Source organism: Teleopsis dalmanni, chromosome 2, assembly GCF_002237135.1.
Source record: "Teleopsis dalmanni isolate 2A chromosome 2, ASM223713v2, whole genome shotgun sequence".
Taxonomy (NCBI): domain Eukaryota; kingdom Metazoa; phylum Arthropoda; class Insecta; order Diptera; family Diopsidae; genus Teleopsis; species Teleopsis dalmanni.
In genome coordinates this window covers 67,137,617-67,152,563 of record NC_051847.1, presented here as the reverse complement: position 1 = coordinate 67,152,563, position 14,947 = coordinate 67,137,617, and the positions used below count along the sequence as shown (strand labels likewise).

Here is a 14,947-nt window from a genome sequence, read left to right as displayed (position 1 = left end):
ATGTGTGACAGCGTCGGAATTTATCCTGTGGGATTTACTTTATTTCTCTATTTAATATGAAAATACATAAAAGGCGCTAAATTAAGCTACTAGGAATACAAAATTTACTCTTAATGCACCGTTAAACACGGGACTATCTGCGAGGGGCGTCAACTATGAATATTTGCTGCTGGTGGCTGAGCGGGTGTGTGTTGCTCTGAACCTCACTAAATGCGAAACTTGTTCACGAGGTTTCATGAGGACACAAAGTGAATGGTTAGGTTCCTGCGGCTATTTATTTCGGCTGAACGGTATGCAAATAGACTTTAATCAATTTTATATGTATTTGTGACAGTTGCTAGTCTGAACTTATCCAAATCATTTTTTCATTTCAATTTCACACGCTTTGTATATAATTCCGTTTTTGATTAAAATATAAAAAAAATTAATACAGACAAATTCTGTTTTTTTTTAATGTTACAATGAACCAATATGAGTCTGTGGAAGTGAAAACGATTTCTTAGTGTCCTGTCTCATAGTTGCACTATTATGCAAGTATCTCTTATAGTGTCTACACTGTGATGACTCACATGTACCTTTACATAGTGCTCATAATATGCTTAATAGCTCCTTGTATACATATAAAGTGCCATTCACTACTCTGTTTTGCAGTCCGTTAACTTTAAGACAATTGGTGGTAAGAATTTTAACAGAAATTTAACAAAAAGCTTAAAACCTTAAGATATAAGGTTATACTTCTTATATGGTTTCAAATTGATTTAATTAAAAAATTTATTTAAGAAATACATTGTGACCGAAAGGTTTCCGGAAATTTAAATAAAACGCAAAATTCTTAATCTTCATCAATATTTATTTTATCTCCTTCATAATATGCTCCATTAGAAGCGATACACAAATGCCAACGTTTCTTCCAATCATCAAAACATTTTTTATAGGCGCTTTCCGGTATGGCTTTGAGTTCCCTCTGCGAATTCTGTTTTACGTCTTCTATGGATTCAAAACGCGTTCCTCTGAGTGGTAATTTGAGTTTGGGAAACAGGAAAAAGTCACACGGTGCAAGATCAGGTGAATACGGTGGCTGTTCGATGGTATTTATTGAATGTTTGGCCTTAAAATCGTTGATAATGTTGGCTCGGTGCGAGGGAGCATTATCGTCATGAAAAATCCATGAATTATCCTTCCACAATTGAGGCCGTGGTCTCACGACCGATGCCTAGCTCTCGTGCTATCTCTCTAACACTCACATGAGGATTTTGGAACACGATTTCCTTTGCCTTTTCAATGTTTTCGTCGGTGGTAGAGGTCGAAGGTCGTCCAGAACGCGGCATGTCTTCGACGGTCGTACGACCGTCCTGAAAGGCTTTGTACAACTCATAAACTTGAGTTTTCGATAAAACTGATTCCCCATAAGCCTTTTGTAGCATTCGCAACGATTCTGCACACGAAATTTCGTTCGAAACACAAAATTGGATGCAAACTCTTTGTTCAATATTTTTTTCCATTGTTTTTTTCGCAACGCACTACTGAGGTGAACTGGTTTCAACAGCTGCCGTAAACGAACTGTCTGACAGATCGCGCTCATTTTTGGCATAGTAATTAAGGAAAGTGCTGCCAAACTACATAAACTTAAAATATCGAAAAATATACAGCGCGCGAATTTTAAATGAGAATTTCCGAAAACTCGGTCACAATGTAAATTAGTCAATGAGATGGGTGGGACCCTGTAGCACCCCCAGCTATCAAAGAGTAAAAATGCCCAGTTGCGCTGACTCGAAAAAAGGATCAACTTATACATATATATGTTTGTTGTCTAGGACAACATTGTTTTCATCATGGATTTACTATAAATTAATATAATAACACATATTTTAATTAAAATTTATATGTCCTATGAAAAGAAATTTTATCTGGTTAGCAATAGAAAAAATTTACATAAATATTATGTATAAACAATAATGTTTAAATTTGAAAATAGTAACAATGAATAGTTAGATGGATTTAAATATGTAGCTGTAGTTTATGCGTTTGTTTTTATTATAGAACTCACAGCAAGTACATGTGAACAAGTGTGATATTGACTCACTTGGTATTCAAAAATTATATACAGAAAATTAAATTAATAATTAAATCATAATACTAAAGTTTTTGGATATTTATTAATAATTTAAGAAACTGTATAGTCATTTAGTTTATTTAGTTTAAAGAAACTTATTTTAAAAACAATATATTTTAATGTTAAAAGGATTCGAAGAGAAATGAAAAGGTAACAACAAAAATTTTAATTATTTTATTGAAATTTGGCTGACCATACAACGCTGTTTCGAGTATTGCTAAGAACTGATCATCAATTCTCTTATATAAGACGACTTGGTTAACTCTTTCATTTCTATTCGAACCATTCTGACTTCCAAATAATTTCTTTTCATCATAAAAGGTGTCACTTGCGACAAAAAAAAAATATTTATATTTATATATTTTAATATTTAAAAAGTGTATCATTGTTTAATCGGTATTAGCATACCGGTATTAGCCTAGTTTTGGGATCTCACCAATCCTCTCAATAAAATATTTTAAAAGAGAATATTAACCCATATCCGCCCAACGTTCGATTAATCGAACAGCAAATTTTATCACTTTTCATCGATGTTTTTATTTATATTAGAAAAATTTTAAAGTTTATATATGTCATTACTCTGTAAAGCTTAGCTTTACAAAAATAATTGTGACTTCATTCCACACCCCTCACCCCCTTACTAATTAAGCTTTAAAAAAAATATTTTGACCAAAAATTCCAAAAAAAACATTCTTGGGCGGATATGGGTTAAGTCCAATGAAACTTATTACTCAAAGAAGGAATTTACCGATTTTAATATATTTTTCTATTCTAACCGATTTCAGTGCGTGACGGAGACACAGTTAAACACTATCGCATAAGACAATTGGATGAGGGTGGATTCTTCATAGCCAGACGCACAACATTCAGGTATATATATCAATTTTATTTTTAAATAAAATAAAAATAATAATATACCTAATATATATATATTCCCAAACATAGAACACTCCAAGAACTTGTCGAACATTATTCCAAGGATTCCGATGGATTGTGTGTTAACTTATGCAAACCATGCGTACAGGTAAGCTTTTATTTCATTTCATATATAATACATATAAATTTATTATATTTTTTTTTTATAATTTTAACATTAAACTCGATACCATAACTCATTTCTCATTATTTAATAAAAAAATTGAACATATTAACATAATTTTAATTTTTAATGCTTTATATAATATTATTCTACATCTTCATTACTATTCTCATTAAAAAATCGTATTCGTATTTTTGTATTTTTAAAACTAATATATGTATTCTCATATATGACATTAAAAGAGTCTTATTATAATAAATATTTTTTGAATTATTGTTATTTTTATTAAAAAAAAAATAATTTTTAACTAAAATTTTATACTTGAAACTTTATTTTTTGAAACATTTTAACAAAGTCAAACCAATTTGCCGGTATTTTTGAGGTAGGAATACAATGTTTGTTTGTTACAACTTTGATCGCCAATGAAATATATATATATATTACTTATATATATATATAAATAAATATAAATATCAATTCACCAAATACACCTCTTGCGATCCAACCATTCAGTAATGCAAAATTTCTTATATGTTATCAATCAAAAACTACACCTGCGTGTATCCAAAATTTTCCATATATACGTCCATAGCTGTTGTCTTTCTTTTAATGTATGCAAAACACTATGCTTTTAATTTAAATTTATATACATATATATGTTTATGTGTATTTTGTATAGTTTTTCACTATATGCTAATTTTTTTATTATATTTTTTTATATTTATGTATATATAATTAGTTGTAAGAAAAATCTATCTGCTATCAAAAGATGTAAGCTAGTATATTTTATAGTAGTGTACAAATTAAATAGTCTTCCATTGAAACTATTATTATAGGTTTATATTTTTTAAATATCTCTTTTATTAAAAAAAAAAACAAATTATATTTAAAAAAAAAATTCAAAAAATCCAACATACTTAAATAAACAAACTTAATCAATGAGTGAAAGCAACTGAAACTGTATTAGATGAATAAGTTTTGAAATTAAGATGATACTTATAGGTACCAAAGATTTTAGAACAAGCCACTTCACAAATCTGCTCCTCAATCCCCACCATAAACTTTCCCCTAATATGGTCATTGTTGTTGTCGTAACCCGCTGGGATCTGCTTACAGATTTCCTTTGGGGGTAGTGAACGGCACTTTGTCGCCATAATTGACGAGTGGCTCCGGGATGTAGTCCCGGCCATTTTTAGTCGTCCAATAGGATCACTTGTAACTGACGAGTTTTTTTGACAGCCCACAAAGATAACATTACACCTTTTTAACTGATTGATCCTCTGGATATCTTAAAAGTCTTCCAATCCATTACCTTAAGAAGACTTAAAAGAGTATTAATCTGCTTAACAGCTCCAAGCAAAAACAGTTTATATTATTGAATTGATCTTTGTGTAGAAAGTTTAATTCTAAATATAAATATTTTTACAAAATTATTTAAATCTTTACTGGGTTACTTTTATTCTATGTGAGGTTATCTAATATTAGTAATCCATTCGATAAAAGGAAAGTACTACTTATACATTATCTAAAATTGTTAGTTTAAGAAATAAAACAATAATAAGAGAGCAACTATTAACAGAAATTTTTTTAGTAAAGTAAATGTGATGCGAAAAAAAGCGGTGATATTATTTTTTTCATATTTGACAAGTTAAAAAATGGAGGAGAATGGAAGAACCTGAGAAGAACTCAGTGTGTTAAGTGATTAAGTATAATAATATTTTAAACTTTTAAATTAAGGACTTAAATAATATATGTACTAAAAAATCTTAATCTCATGTGATATTTATTTAATAAAATTAAATAAAATAAAAAAATAAGTATATATTATATATCTTAAACTTAAATATTATTATTATTAAATTTAAATATTATTGATTTAAAAGCAATTAGTAATTATTTATTTAATCTTAAATAATTTAAAATGTGTTTATGAAATTTTCTGTAATTATTGACAAGCAAACAACAATAAAAAGTTTATATTTACATTTTTAAATATTTTTGTTTTTCATTTTTTGTACAGACTTTAAACATATACTTTTGTATTTTATTAAATAAAAAAGATTTTAAGTATATATTTATTATTATTTACTTCAAATCAATCTAAAATTACAGGCGGGTTTTGATAAACAAAAATATGATTTTTTACTGCGTTTTTGAAATATATCTTTATTAAATATATATTTAATTTTTAATAAACAAAAAAATTACAAAATAAATAAAATATTTTTAATTAAAATAATCTTTTTTTTTTGTATAAGACTATTAACACTGGAAAAGTCAATAATTCTTATTTATTAAAAAAAAAAAATAAATGTTAAAAAATTATTAACTATTTATTTTTATCTTCGATAAAAACTTAATATATTTACTTATTTTTTAACTTTTAACTAAATTAAGCTGCTATTTTAGTAGTTTTAAAAAGCTTAAACAAAAACTTGGAAAAAAAATACCAAAGCTACTCAGACTTTGATAGTTTAGCGTTTAATATACCTACTTAATGCTAAAAAAAATTAAAAACTAATCTATGTTAATCTAAATGTAAATAGTGCCTTATTATGCTATAATCATTAAAGATACTATTGGCAATCCATTAACACTAAAAATCAGAAACCTCTGATTCCATTAAAAGCACTTTTAAACACTAACACAACCATACCTACATATATATATATATACACTCACACACACACACACCTGAACATATAACATAGTTCTTTACATTTATTGTGTGACTTTTAATATATTTAAATTTTTACACATTATCATATATATAATATAATCATCATATATTTGTACAAATATAGATTGAAAAACCTGTAACCGAAGGCTTATCACATCGAACACGTGATCAGTGGGAAATTGATCGTACCTCACTGAAATTCGTACGTAAATTGGGCTCTGGTCAATTCGGTGAAGTGTGGGAAGGTTTGTGGAATAATACCACACCAGTAGCTATTAAGACACTTAAATCAGGTAAATTTTTATATATATTCAAATATTTTTAAATTAATATCATTTTTCAAGTTAATAAAATTAATAATTTAATGTTGTAATTAATTATTAACTCTACTTTCTTTTTTTATTATCTTTCATTTTAGGCACAATGGATCCAAAAGACTTTTTAGCTGAAGCTCAAATCATGAAAAAGCTCCGCCATAATAAATTAATACAGTTATATGCTGTTTGCACCGTTGAGGAGCCCATCTACATTATTACCGAATTAATGAAGCATGGTTCTCTATTGGAATATCTACAAGGTATGTGGAATATATTTCAATATATTCTTATTAATATCAAACTATCAACTCATCAATAAAAATATATATATAAATATATAATACATGCAAAACTTTTGGGTTTATGTGTCATTATTCAGTTTAAAAAAATTTTATAGTAATTGCAGGTAAAGGACGTAGTCTTAAGATGTCGACACTCATAGATATGTCAGCACAAATCGCTGCTGGTATGGCATATTTGGAATCACAGAACTATATTCATAGAGATCTGGCAGCACGTAATGTACTGGTTGGCGATAATAATATTGTTAAAATAGCTGATTTCGGGTTGGCGCGGTGAGTTGGTTTTACCACAGATCCACAACTTATAGTGGAGTTGTTAAACAAATTAATTTCATGCATCATAAGTGAAAATTATATATGAAAGTACAGATTTTATAAAAGATCTTATATATTTGCAGTATACTTTTTCAAAAAGTTTTTAGTGAATAATACAGGAATTATATATTTTTATACAGGAATTATATATTTTGTGATTTATTCTTAAATCAATTTTTCTCAGTGATTTGCGTTTAATCATTTCTCTTAATATATGCTGTTATATTATAAATTAATTTTTTTAATATCATAGATCGTATATTATATACTTTCAGAGAAGGTATCAAGATTAAAAGAATATATCGCATTTTTTTAAATAAACAATTCATCTGGAAATCTTACCAAAATGCTCCAAGGTTTATTATACAAATCAGTCAAGTTGACCAACACTTTTAGACTCTGTGGATTCATTACTACTTAACACGGGATCTGAACCAAAAACCTTTTTTTTGTTGATGTAGTCACTAACTTGAGTCCAATAGATCTTTGGAGACGTCCCATTGAAGTGACTACGTTTATCCGATTTAACCCAGATTGGTTTCAATAAAAACCTCAATCCATTATTGTTCCTTCACAATCTCCTCCCCTCTTATGCTATTGTTACCTACGCATATCCTAACCTATGTTCATGTATTTCTTACGAACACTAAAATTGCTCAAATCATCAATTCAAAAGAATTGTTCTATGGTTTCTTCTTCGTCCCTACAGCTTCTGCAGTTGTCATGAAAAAATACTGCTAGCCTACAACGTGCCTTCCCAGTATCCCATGACCAATTATACTAACCAGAATATTGGAGATATTCACTCTGGAGGGTCTGAACACTTCCATTGTTTTTTGTTTTTATAAAGTTTCGCCATCCTGAGCCATTACCAATACATTTATTTGTAGTTTACTAAGAATCTATTGTATTTCTCAAATAACCTTTTTTATCAACAATAATTTAAAGATAACGATAGCTGTTCCAATATAACTACTGACTGCTCCCAGTGGAAGATTAATATCTTTAATGCGCTTGGCTTGAATTTATCTTTAATGTCCTTGTGTCCACAGAAATCCATTATTACGTATAGAATCTTGTATACATTATCCATATTCAAAAGTGTGTAAAATAGATATCAGAAAACAGTAAGTTAAATTACTATATTGGATACAAGATCCAAGAACGATCAAATTTTGACAAAAAATTTCCATTACAATCTAAGTTAACTTGTGTTTGAAAGACAGTTATATTCATACTCCTATCGGAACATCTACATGATTTACAAAAAGAAAAATAAAATAATTTTATAAAAATAATTTTTTTAATTTATTTTATAAAGGCTTATTAAAGAAGACGAGTATGAAGCACGAGTCGGTGCACGTTTCCCCATTAAATGGACAGCACCTGAGGCTGCTAACTACAGTAAATTCTCCATAAAATCTGACGTTTGGAGTTTCGGTATTCTTTTAACTGAATTAGTAACATACGGTCGAATTCCATATCCAGGTTAGTAAAAATCATATTTATATTTTCAATAATTGTTTAATTAATAATAATATTAATTTAATTATATTAATTTAAAATATTAAATTTTTTTATAGGAATGACAAATGCTGAAGTATTAACACAAGTTGAACATGGATATCGTATGCCCCAGCCACCGAATTGTGAACCACGCCTCTATGAGATTATGTTAGAATGCTGGCACAAAGATCCTATGCGACGACCAACATTCGAAACACTACAATGGAAATTAGAAGATTTCTATACATCAGACCAGAGTGATTATAAAGAAGCGCAAGCCTACTGATAAATGCTTTATGCTTCCAGCAACGCGTCAAGCAATAGCATCAGCAGCAATTGCCACAACAACGGCAACAGCGGCAGCACCAGCAACAACAATAAAAAACGTCAACGACAATTGCATAAACAAAAGCATGTAGTAGAAGCAATTAAAAATCAATCGGACAAATAAAAAAATTCATATAACAATTTCCATACATTGATATATACATATATAACAATAAAGTGCCGGTCACATTTCTATGTTATCGGTATGTTAAACAAATAAGCATACACAAATACAAAAATGTATACATAAATAAAATTAAAAATTATTTGATTAATTAAATAGTATAAACTTTGTATTATTGCATTAAGTAATGCAATTAATTATTATGCAATTCTTTTAATTTCTTTTGTTTTTTTTTTTAATTGAAACAATAATTTTTTTTTATTAATATTAAATTTTTTCTACAACAAATTTAAATGTATTATTATATTAATATTATTTATATATAGTTACATATAAAGTCAGAATTTATTTATACAAACATCTACATATATATAAATATATGTATATATAAATACATACCGTATCTATTTATATATATATATTTCTGTATACATAAGCGTATATTCATTGCATCAGTTGGTGAAAACCTTTTTTATATTTATATATATACAATTGAACTAAAAATATAAACACAAAATTATGTTCATTCTTTTATTATTTGTATTTTTAACTGCATTTTTTTACTTACTATACATATATGTAATGTTTGTTGTAATATTTTTGTACGTCTACCTTTTGCATTATTTACACAAATCAAGAAAAAAAAATTTATTTACAAAAAATAATACATATTTATTATTATCACACAATATACAACAAAATCAAATCAAAAGAATAATGCGTACTACTTTATTTAAATGTTAATAATTATAATTATTTTTATTATTACTATTATTACTTAATTTAATTAATTCTAGAACAAACAAAATATATTATAATTATGAAATAAATAAAAATAAATTGACAAAAATCAAAAAATAATAAATTTATATGATTTAAGTGCAGAAATTGGATATGAAAAATTTTTTACTAAATAAGTTGACAACGCGTTGCTGAGAAGCATAAAAAAAAAAATATTTTTATAGTAAATATTATAAGTGCTCTATAGTATATAAAATTTTAAATTGAAAATTGCTTATTTTTTAATTTAAAACAAAAACAATTTATGGCACGATTTTATTTTCTTGGACACGCTTATTTAATAGCAATGAAATATAGTAGAGTCAGCTATTTTGAACATCTTATTACACTCTGCTATATGCGAATGTCTTGAGGTATCATGACTTAAAGTTATAAAATTTTAAAATTAATTATACCAATTGCCAACTAGTATGTGCGCATTTTGCTTTGATTACACAAAGAAAAACATTAGGGATAGAGCTATCAAACAGTTCGATATTGTGAACACTCTCCAGAATGGAGTGTTAAACTCTTAAAGACTACCAATCCCTTTGTCACCAATGGCAGTTATGCAGGACACACAAAGAAAGGAGTTAATGGTAAAGCTGTTCAATATTGTGAACACATGGATATCGAGGCACTTGCAGAGTTGAGCTCTTCAATTTGGAAAAGCTTCAAAGCGTGATATCATAAAAAAGCAATATACTGTAATGAATGTAATCACAATTACATCTATACTTACTAGTGAAATCATGATGATAATATATATTTTCTTCTTTTAAATGGAGTATGGAGTATACTAGTGAATTACTGTACCATGAAAATACAAGACAAACAACGGGTACGAAGTATACCCTCCATTTCTTGTGACAGTTTTTAAATTCAAAGTTTGTTATCTTGACAACTAATATTTGTTGATATAAAACATAGTCACAAAAGGTGATTAAAATAGCTGTCTTTATTAAAAGTCATTATCTGGGCATGCCTGAGAAATCGTAATCATGCTCAACTTATATAGAATTTTAGAAGAGCTCTTATAAGATATTAAGGAAAATTGTAAGTTTACAAAAATAATAATTTAGGCAAGTGTTTACATCAATATTTTTTGATTACTTTTTTTTCTGTTTTTAATGTATTTTATTTTTTTTTTTCGTCTTAAATTTTTTTTTATTTTATTTTATTTTTATTTTATTTTATTTTTATTTTATTTTATTTTTTTTTTATTTTATTTTTTTTTTATTTTATTTTAATTTTATATTTTATTGTAATTTGTTTTTTTTTTTATTTTAACTTTTTTTTATTTTAATTTTTTTTTATTTTATTTTATTTTTTTTTATTTATTTTTTCGTAGGTTTTGTCACATTGAATATTGGTTATATAAAGTAAATATACTGCAACGTGAGTATATAAATGGTTTTTTAATGTGATTTGACATTTTTTTAACAAAATATTTGTTTTTTCTTAAATATTACAAACAAATTACGAAGAATTTTATAAGAGACCAGCTTACTGTATAAAATTTTTATATAATTTTTGGGAAAGCTTGTATTTCGTACTATATAGATCTCTAACGAGTACAACTAGAGATATTTTCTGAATAACAACATTAATAGCAAATTTTTTATAAAAATACAAATTCAAAGTTATAGTTTAAAAAAAATAAATTCATAAAATTACAACAATTTTACATATAACCTTATATGCGATATTTAAAACTGCAGTTAGCATTTATATGTAGCTATGGTTTATTCGTTTTTTATAACATTAGCACAGTAAATGCATTGCTATTCTTGTTCATTTAAAAGTAAAAAAAAAAAAATTTGAAGCTTGAGTAACGCAATTTAGTTTAACATTTGTCTTGTAGGATTAACGTGGGGTCAGTCTTTGAATATGAACTACCGAACAATCCAATAATTTCAAAAACTACTGAACATTTGACAATATTTAAAGTCAGAATTTGATATATATAAAAATAAAACTTTTATACTTATGTATACTCAACAATAGCTGGGATCACTTAGGTGTTTCATTATAATATGTATATTATATCAATATGTTAATATTATATCAAATAGAATATTAAATTATTGAGATTAATTTAATGTCTGACATATCTTTTTCCTTCATTTAATAATAGTTTCTTTGACTTCAAATCAATTTATTTTATTTACTTTACTTAAAAACTTTGAAAAACTTCTATTGCTACTTACATTGAATCTAAAGACGCTAGACCATAAAGACCTTCGGCAGCATAAATTTCGAAATTCAAAAATAATATATATTTACATTCGAACTTAAAAATTTTTTCAAAACCTAGCCTGTGTAGATCTCGGCATAATAGCTTATTTAAGAAAAGGAGTTGAAAAATAAATAGCAATAACAGTATTTATTATTTTAATGTTATTCTATTTTGTATTTTTCCTTTGTCATTTGTGTTGAATTGTTGCTATTTTACTCTATTATAAAAATATTATGTCAGTACTTTTAGGTTGACTATAGACCATAGTCGAATATGTTTGAAAAAAAAATATAATTTTTAAAAATAAATTAAAATGTTTTATATTATTTAAATAATTGATCAATTAACCCGTTTAAAAAATAAAAATAATTAATAAAATTTTGTCATTAAAACAATAAATTATAAATCTTTTAATAGCAATTATTATTTATAATAATTTAAATTGATTTTATAATTAATTATATCATATTATTTAAATTAAATGAAAATGTTTTATTTTTATTAATAGTTTTGTAAGTTTAAATAAATATTTTTTTTTATGAACATAAGTAATAATATATATTTAATTATATTTTACAATTACTTTTAGATAATTTTAAGTATTTAATATAAATATATTTATTTTATTTATAATTTATTTATTCTATATTATTTGTTTGTTTTTTTTTAAGTTAATACTCATAAATTTTATGTGATTATTTTTAATTGTTTTATTTTTACATCAGAAATATTATTTTACTTTTCAGTTATGTTAGCTTATCAATGTAATTAGTATACTAATTTACTTTTTAATAATAATGTTTTATTATTTTAAGTTATTTTATAAAATATTTTTATTTTAAATTTTATATATTTATTTTTATATTTTATATATTTATTTTAAATATTTTTTTTTAAATATTTTTATTTTAAATATTTTTATTAAATATTTTTATTTTAAATATTTTTTTTTTAATATTTTTATTTTAAATATTTTTATAAAATATTTTTATTTTAAATATTTTTAAAATATTTTTGCTTCAAATAATTCCGCTCAATTTTTTCCATATTATTTGTATTATTTTCATAACATTTTTTACATTTTGTTTATAATTATCACTAATAAAAATACACTGAAATGTTATATAAATTATATGTGTTTTAAATTTTTTGTAAAATATTTTTATTTTAAATTTTATATATTTATTTTTATATTTTATATGTATGTTTATTTTAAAAATTTTTTTTTAAATATTTATTTTTAAATATTTTTATTTTAAATATTTTTATAAAATATTTTTATTTTAAATATTTTTATAAATTATTTTTATTTTAAATATTTAAATATTTTTGCATTAAATAATTCCGCTCAATTTTTTCTATATTATTTGTATTATTTACATAACATTTTTTACATTTTGTTCATAATTATCACTAATAAAAATACACTGAAATGTTATAAAAATTATATGTGTTTTAAATTTTTTTTTAAATACTTTTATTTTAAATTTTATATATTTATTTTTATATTTTATATGTTTATTTTAAAAAATTTTTTTAAATATTTTTTTTTTAAATATTTTTATTTTAAATATTTTTGCAAATTATTTTTATTTTAGATCCTTAGCTCTAATTTCGTATGTTATCTTTAATGTTTTTTCTTTATATCTATCTAATTTTTTATATTATTGCATCTCAATCAATTATTCCTTTTTGTTGAAATCATATATTTATTTAGTAAACACTTGCTCATATTTATTTATTGATATATAAATGTTTAACTTAATATTAATATTCATTATATATATAATATAATATTTATGTATAATAGTAAATTATATATTAATAAGTATGTTAATTTTTTTTATATTGTATGTATACTTGGTATATATTTTAAATATTAGTTTATAAGCCCAATAATTATGTGTAATATTAATCGTTAACTGCCACAAAGGTTTTTCCAATAGCGAATCATTTCTTTATATATTAGTTTAAAAATTTAATATATTTATATATACATTAGCTTAAAAAATAAAATTTTTCTTTATAAAAACAATATTTGAAATATAGAACACTTACCTAAAGCAAGGCTGATTTTATAAAAGCAACATTTCATTTAAAATTTTGTAATTCGAAAATTATTTTTTATTTGTAGGAATACTTCACAGTAAATCAATAATTTATATATATGTATATATATTATTAAGTAAATTATGATATATACAATTTAATTGCAGTCTTAATATTATATTATATTATATTAGCGGCGCACATTTAAAGGAAAAATAATTTTAATATATAAGTACTTTGAATTTTATAAAAAAAACATTTTTTTAATTAATTAAACTATTTTTATGAAAAAATAGAAATATACTTATTTCTATATGATATCAAATTTATAGTTTTTAGTTTTATGATTATTAAATATTTTAAGAAATATATTCAAAAATTAGAATGATGTCATTAACAATATACATATATATATATATATGAATTAAATCTATAACAGGTTTAATATTTAAATAAAATTGAAAAATATGTAAAAATCGTATATAAATCACATGTGTACACATATATTAAAATAATATAAATAATTATAATAAGCGCTATTTAATGCATATATAAATAATATGTGTAAAGGAAAAGAAAATGAAATATATATGAAAATATGTGTGACTATATACATATTTTAAATTAATTTTAATGAATATATTACATAAAAATATGAGTTGAAGAAAATTAAATTCGTTTTTTAAACACAACGAAAAAAAGTTTAATTTATTTCATCTTCTTCAAAGTGCTCTCCTCCTGCGGCAATACACGCATGCCAACACTTGATCCAATTTTCTATACAAGTTTTATAGGCCGCCGAAGGTATGGCCTTTAGTTCACGCAGCGAATTCTCTTTAATGCCCTCTATGGTCTCAAAACGCTTTCCTCGCAATGGCAATTTTAGTCGGGGGAAGAGGAAATAGTCACACGGGGCCATGTGTGGAGAGCACGGTGCTTGGTTGTTGATATTAGTGAGGTTTTTGGCCAAAAACTACGACACAACCAACGCTGTGTGAGCCGGTGCGTTATCGTGGTGTAAAATCCATGAGTTTTCCTTCCATAAATCTAGCCTCTTTTTGCGTATGGCCTCACGCAAACGACGCATAACGGCCAATTAATTATCCTTATTGACCGTTTGACCATCCGGAAGGAATTCATAGTGCACCACACCACG

At 24.8% G+C, this 14,947-nt stretch overlaps 1 protein-coding gene across 1 annotated transcript; it reads left to right on the top strand.

Moving 5' to 3' along the window:
• Window positions 1-2,894: 2,894 nt before the first annotated feature.
• Window positions 2,895-8,837, top strand: LOC119674763 (tyrosine-protein kinase Src42A; the record flags this gene model as incomplete). Its single annotated transcript, XM_038085920.1, has 7 exons — window positions 2,895-2,983; window positions 3,059-3,137; window positions 5,957-6,125; window positions 6,251-6,409; window positions 6,556-6,724; window positions 8,088-8,254; window positions 8,350-8,837. Coding segments are annotated over 7 exons (1,041 nt in total), but the record flags the coding sequence as incomplete, so codon positions are not given.
• Between the last annotated feature and the right edge of the window lie 6,110 nt (window positions 8,838-14,947).